At 31.5% G+C, this 7,063-nt stretch overlaps 2 protein-coding genes across 2 annotated transcripts in view; both read right to left on the bottom strand.

The window, feature by feature from the left end:
• The window catches only part of LOC112523495 (secoisolariciresinol dehydrogenase-like), a 4,742-nt gene extending 4,602 nt beyond the window's left edge, over positions 1-140 (bottom strand). Inside the window, exon 1 of the mRNA XM_025133117.1 lies at positions 81-140. Within this exon, the coding sequence (XP_024988885.1) occupies positions 81-106 (26 nt within the window). The 5' untranslated portion in view covers positions 107-140. The remainder of the gene's footprint in view (positions 1-80) is intronic.
• A 3,304-nt stretch (positions 141-3,444) lies between these two features.
• Positions 3,445-5,626, bottom strand: LOC112522744 (secoisolariciresinol dehydrogenase-like). The gene is made up of 2 exons (XM_025132043.1): positions 5,601-5,626; positions 3,445-4,334 (listed from the first exon to the last, which is right to left on the bottom strand). Exons 1-2 carry the CDS (start codon positions 5,624-5,626, stop codon positions 3,563-3,565), a joined length of 798 nt encoding a protein of 265 aa, XP_024987811.1. The 3' UTR covers positions 3,445-3,562.
• Positions 5,627-7,063: the final 1,437 nt, after the last annotated feature.

Below are 7,063 nucleotides of genomic sequence, written 5' to 3'. Positions count from 1 at the left end.
TTTAAGAGTTTAAGAGTTTTTAAGAGTTTTAGCCAAATGCTTTATAATATAGTATATATATATATATAAAAGAGTATTACCTTGATTTTGGAGTGGAAGAAGCCATGATGCTGCCACTAAATTTGTCTGTTGGCGCAAATTGGAATGGCTTGATGTGTGGTTGGGATCATATTATTTATAGGCATCTTGAAGACAAAAATCTCACAACATTAAATGAAAGCGTTATCTTCGAATAAATATTTATAGTTAGACCTATAATTAGGTGGCGGCCACATTTTATTATAAACAATAACGTCATACATTTATTTTATAAAATCATCGTTAATCTATAAATTAGTTTCTTATTTTTTATGTGAAGTTTTGTATTCGAGTCTCTTGTTCCAAATTGTTTTAGAAACATAACAAGTCCAAGTTTTTAAGTTGAAAAAAAAAAATACAAATGAGATATATATATACACACTATATTATGAAGCATTTGACAAAAAACTCTTAAAAACCATTTTTTATGCACGAAATACTGTATATTGATACATATTACTTAAAATTCAAGATTACAAGTAATTATGCATAAATACAACTTATTAAGGCTCCATATTTGAATTCGTGTAACTAACTGCGGATAAACATAATCAAATAGATGATAAATATCTTATTTTAATATATAAAAAATCTAAAATATAATTAGGATAATTATCGAGTTCTAACAAAATAATTAGTTATTATCTTTAGAAAAAAAATATATAAATTACTTCGTTGTTGAACCTAAACTAAATTATAATAAAAAAAATTGAATTAAAAAATTAAACGAGTCTGTTTAAAAGTTAAAAATGATGCTTTGTTAGCTAAATGGGTCTGGAGGTTCCTGTCTAGTTCTAATGCCACATGGAAAGATGTTATTTCTGAATTTTATGGCGAGGATGGAGGTCTCTTTTCTAATAGGCCTTTGGCTGGAAATAGTGTATGGGTATCTATAGTCAACACTTGCAGAAATGTGATAGTGGCAAATCAGAATGTTATTCAATCGTTTACGAAACAGATTGCTAAAGAATCCAACTCTCTCTTTTGGAATGATGCAAGCATTGGTCAAGGGTCAAAGTTGAAAGATATATTTCCTAGACTTTATGCTTTGGAAAGGGATAAAAACGCCATCTTCAAAGATAGATGGACTTATACTAATGATTCTTGGTCTGGTGTTTGGGACTGGAATACAACGGTTAGAGGAAGAAGCTTAGATGATCTCCTAGCTTTAAAAATGCAACTCTCTCAAACGCATTTTAATACTTCGGGCGAGGATGTGTGGTCTTGGAATTGGCACAAAAAAGGGATTTTCACGGTAAACCACATGTCARAGTTAATCCAAGGGCTTGCTRATTCGAATGGTTCAAGCAACRAACCATGTTTTTGGAGCCCTTTAATTCCGAAGAAGGTAAACATTTTCATTTGGCGCTTCCTTAAAGAAGCCATTCCTGTAAGATTTAACCTATCAAAAAGAGGGATTCAGGTACAGTCTTTGGAGTGCATCCTGTGTGAAAAAAGGTGTTGAAACAATGGATCATTGTTTCTTTTCTTGTTCGGTGGCAAGCATTCTTTGGAGGAAAATTTGGGCTTGGTGGGATCTTCAAGCTCCACGACTTTCTTCGGTGGCTGATTTCAAAATGCTAATCAATCAAGTAGGATCTCTTCGCAAGGTTGGTGTGATTTTTTTATCAGTTTGCGCTGTGGCTGTTTGGCATCTTTGGAAGTGGCGGAACGAAATTCTTCATGCTGAGGATGGGGTAAAATCTAAAAAAAAGATGAAGACCCTTTCCCGTGTATTCAAAACGTCTCGAAGCTTTGGATGGGGATCAGGAATCGTAAATTCCATCTTGATTGGGATGTTTGGTCTTCTTCTCCCTATTTTATTTAGTCTTTGTTTAGTCTTTCCGTTTTGTTTGGGATAGGTTTTTACCTTGGTTTTGTAAGGGGATGTTTTCGTCTTCTTGCCCCTCGTCGTGTATTTGGTATTTTGTACATTTTTTGTATCTAGCTTCTTGCTGGATTCGCTTCTGTTTTGTTTAATATTAGTGGTTGGCTTGGTTGAGGGTAATGGCCTTGCCGAAGCTCTCTTCTTTGCCCTTCCTTTTGCCTTTCAAAAAAAAAATTAAACGAAAAATAGAAATTTTAAGTAGTTAATTTGATACTAATGTCGATATATTTTTGTCAAAATTTTATGATATCTTCAAATTTATATTTTATTCAAAAATAAAAACATCATCTCCTTTTCAAAATCACATAAGACCATAATATAACATCGATTGAGATAAAGAATAAAATGAAATATTAAAATCAAGATGTATATCGCTGCATTGCACGAGTACCCTTCTAGTATAGACAAACATAGACACTTGTGTGCGTTAGTGTTCTAAATGATAACGTAGAACAAATGTAATTCGTATGAAATAATAAAACTTAATAAAGAAAGAAGAATTATTGAAACATACAGAGCTTATAAAAAATGATATCAAGATTGCAAAATCAAGATTAAATCTCTTGAATCTCTCAACTCACTGTTTTCTTCACTTTTCAAAGAATTCGCGTATGAGAATAAGAATAAGTAGTTACCTATTTAGGCTTTTAGTTATTAAGTTTTTTTTTATGTTTATTTAAGTCACAGGTCTCGTACATAGTTATCATTTATCCTTCAAGTTACATATTAAAACACCTCACAGCTTACAAAATAACGTGTTATAACGCGCCATAACACGTTGTAACACGGGTAAAGCGTTACAATGGAAGTCAATTCTTAGAACTGAGCCATATGGCTTAACATCACGGTGAATCCAACCCTTGATGCCATAACACGCCATAATGAATTATTTAGAACCATAAATATTACCCGACTTAACAAATGTTCAGTTAACATAGTTAGTTTTATAGACTAAAACGTCAAAAAATAAATATTTTGAACAAATCAATAAAATAAATAAAGAATTTAAATAAAAATTATGAATAGTCTATTGACAAACTTCGTATTTAATCGTAAAAGTAGGAATTTCGTAGTTTAAATTCGAAACAATCTTACCAATAACTTATTGTTATTGAGAAAAGTGAATTAAAAAATTATGCTTAAATATAACTAAAAGAATATTAGTCATTGTTAGTTATCATAAAATAGAGTGAATTACGGATTTGGTCACCATGATGTGTCAAACATAATGACATTAATAACGGATTTGATCCCTTTAGTTGCCATTTTTGCATGACTACGATCCCTGAATTAAATGGTACTAATGGCGGCACTGTTAACTCAAGGGTAAAATCGTCTTTTTACCCTTTCCCCCATTTTAATGAAATTATACTAATATTATAATTGTAAGGAATAATGCTTTGCAGAGGGGATTATACAATTTAGGAATAAACATCAATTATCTACATAATACATTTAGAATTTGCCTAAGTGTTCTCATCTTATTATTATGGGAATTTGGAAGAGAACGTGACATTATTCAACAAAGAAAACAACGGAAAAGAGGAAACAAATGCGAACGCACAAAACAAAAGAACGATGTAGTGATCTAGGAATCTATGGTGTCCATGAAAACAAGCCAAATGCCGGATTGAGAACAGAGTAACCACCATCTATGACCAAATTATGTCCACTAATATACTCAGACTCATCACTTGCTAAAAAGATCGTTGCATTTGCAATATCTTGTGGTCCAATCTTCTTCCCTTTAAGGTTTGAGTAAACACTTGAGTTTTCATCCATGTGGAAGAATTTAAGTGCCAACGGAGTTGGTATAACGTAGGGGGATATGCAATTGACACGAATTTGGTACTTTCCTAACTCCGCAGCAACATTCTTTGCCAGTCCCACTACACCATGCTTTGAACTTGTGTATGCATGAGATGCACCCCCGCCAGTAATAGAAGCGACACTCGCAATTGTGATAATGCTCCCATTGCATTTTGGGATCATCATCCGCGCTGCATGTTTAGTTCCCAAGAACACTCCGGTTAGATTGACACCAATAACACGTTCAAAGTCCATCTTGTCATTGTCTAAAATGCTAAGTTTTGCCTCATCAATAATTCCTGCATTGTTAACCATGATGTCCAGTTGTCCATGCCTAGCAATTGTGGTGTTGATTGCGTTCTCTACATCTGATTCAAGGGTTACGTCGCAATGGACGAAAGATACTAAGTCAACACCCAAGTCTTGGCAAACTAGTTCTCCCAATTCATCTTTGACATCAAAAATAACTACTTTTGCTCCATGTTGCACAAACGACCTCACAATACATTTTCCAATGCCCTGAGATCCACCAGTAACAATGGCCACCTTATTTTCAAGCCTAAAACAAAAAAAAAATATCATAAATTAAGCAAACACAAGATATGAAGACCGATTATCGAATCTCAAGCTAAAATTTTGACTTTTTTTATTAACCTGGATATCCAACCCGCTATGCGAGCCGACTAATCTCAGGACGACCACCTGTTTTGCAGATAGTCCGGAGCCACCGCATTTGAACCTCTGTGGTCACAAGGGAATTTTTATTTCTCCTTGGATTAAATTTTGACTTTTAAAATATACTATTATCATGTAACTAGAGTCTTTTGTGTTAAAACAACAAAATTCAGTGTAGCATTTAATTACCGATTAAGATTTTATTCCATTAAAACGACGTTTAATGCAACAATTTTCTTGGTAATTAGTGCTAACTGAGTAGGAACTGTCACCCTCTTATTGGGTAGGACTCTCGGTTGTTACCATCCCGGTAGGCCGTTTACCAAACACTTATTGATGGGAATTTAATAAAAAAAAATATTTCTCTTTCATGATAATCATTTTTGGACATTCTCTAAATTTCACATTGTTTCTGATTTTTTTTCATTTTGGAGAAAGGTTTTTAAAAATACATTTGACCAAAAAAAATTGTCTAAATCTCATTTTTTCCATTTTAGAAAATCTGTTGAAATAATCTAACAATCACTTCATTAATTTATAATTACTAGCTTTCAATTTGTTGTAACTAATATATTTAAAAAAAAATTAATCATATGCAACAAAAAAAAAGTTATGAGTTGACTTGGTATGGTATCAAACCCCCCCAACCCCAAACAAAAAAAAGTATTATGTATTAATTAATTATTATTAGTATGAAAAATCTTATATGGCAACTAAGTGTACTTGGTACCAACTTAATTGGTATGAACTTTTTTCATTACTGCATATTGATAATGATTTCATTCAAATTTCAAGTTACATAGATGAAAACTTGTGATCTTTAAGGGTTTCTAACTTGAATAAAAAGAACTTAAAACATAAAAACAAAGTAGTTAAAGTTACAATTTTAAATATTCAATACATTAAAAAAAAAATACATAAACTAATAAATAATTAAATAAGTCGGTACCATGATACTAGTATGGTACGCAACTTCAAATACCGTGTACCAACCAAGTTTGCATACTTGGTACAGTACTACCAACTGGCTTCTATAAGTATCAATCAAATTGAGACGGTTGATATAGATATCGATCGGTTAAAAAGAATTATGACGGATTTTTGATGAACATTTACTTATTTTATGGAAAATCATGAAGAAAAACCATACCTTGGTTTTGCTGCCGACGAAGCCATTATGTCGGCTCGAAGTTTTTGTCCCTTGCACAAGTTCGAATGGTTTGAAATGAGGTTGGAGTTCTTGTACCATGTTATTTATAGGCATTTTGAAGGGAAAATACGAGCACAATATTAAATCATAAGATATATTTTTGACAAATATTTAATAAAAATTATATTTAATTTAAGGGGTCGTTTACCAACTACTTATCAGGTAAGCACTTATCAAAAACATTTTCATTTACTTTATCGTGTAAGATTCTCGGTCATCAAAATACATTGTTGGTAAGCGTTTTATACTTGGTAGGGATTCGTATCCCTCACTTACCAGGTAAAACTTTTGGGTTGTGTCTTGCTTCAAGATTATTGATCCTTGTCATGCTCAATCAATAAGGTAAGTGATATCTGTAAGTGCTTATCTGGTAATCTATATATATATTAAAGAAGAAACCACATGTAATGATGTGGCCTCTTCTCAAAACAAGAAAATGTTTTATCTTTTTTCTCCTTTTTTCAAGCTTTTCCTATCTCAATATTTGTTTTTAATTTTTAATATTCACATTTAAGACCTTTTAATTAGGTTGTTTCAACCTATTCATGTTCCCTCTAATAATTACTCTTTTAACTCTCATTATTTCTCTCTATTTGGTTACAAACTTTCATTTTTTCTCTTCAAGGTAAACCTCTATAATAATCTCTCAATTCTTCCTCTATATTCATGTATAATTTTGTGGTACACTTCTATGATAATCTCTCTATTAATCTCTCGATTTTTTTCTCTTTATTCAGTTATAAATTTGTGRATGTTATTTGCATTTTTGTTTATTTGAGGTGTCATTCAATAAGACAAATCATGATATGAGTTTTTGTTTATGTAAGTATAATATTTTCTTTTTTTAGTCGGAGACATTCAGATTATAGTTGGAATTATGTAGGCATATCGATTTCTTTTTGTGTAGATAAAGTGACATATGAATCATTGAAGAAACAATTTAACATTGTTTAAGCATAATATCTCTCTTAACCTCTCAATTCTTCCCATCTATTCAGTTTTTTTGGAGGTCGTTTGCATTTTTGTTTATTTGGGTTTATATATTAAAGAAGAAACCATGAGTTGTTGAGATGGCTTCTCCTAGAGCTTAGAACCCCATTTCTCTTTTTTCTCCTTCATTCTTTTAATATCCACTACTATATTATTATTTTTGTCAATTTATGTTTTTTAATTAAATATTTGCATTCAACTTCAAACCATTCATCTTCTTCTATATTAATTCAAATTACATAACTCCAAATCATTCATCTTCTTCTATGTTAATTCAAATTACATAACTCCAAATCATTCATCTTTTCCAATCAATTATTTATTTATATATATAAAAACAACAACTTTTTGTTCATCTTCATCTCTCACATCCTCTCAAATTCTATCTCTATCTTATACATCTCTAAATTTAT

Source organism: Cynara cardunculus (genome assembly GCF_001531365.2).
Source record: "Cynara cardunculus var. scolymus isolate 2C chromosome LG 12, CcrdV1, whole genome shotgun sequence".
NCBI classification, from domain to species: domain Eukaryota; kingdom Viridiplantae; phylum Streptophyta; class Magnoliopsida; order Asterales; family Asteraceae; genus Cynara; species Cynara cardunculus.
The sequence above is the reverse complement of the archived record's forward strand: the minus strand, read 5'-3'. Positions and strand labels throughout refer to the sequence as shown.

Excerpts from the sequence above, each read along its gene's own strand:
- LOC112522744 (XM_025132043.1), bottom strand. The coding sequence starts at position 5,626 with ATGGCTTCGTCGGCAGCAAAACCAAG. Across the intron at positions 4,335-5,600 it reads TCGTCGGCAGCAAAACCAAG|GCTTGAAAATAAGGTGGCCA; the intron begins GTATGGTTTTTC and ends TTTTTGTTTTAG.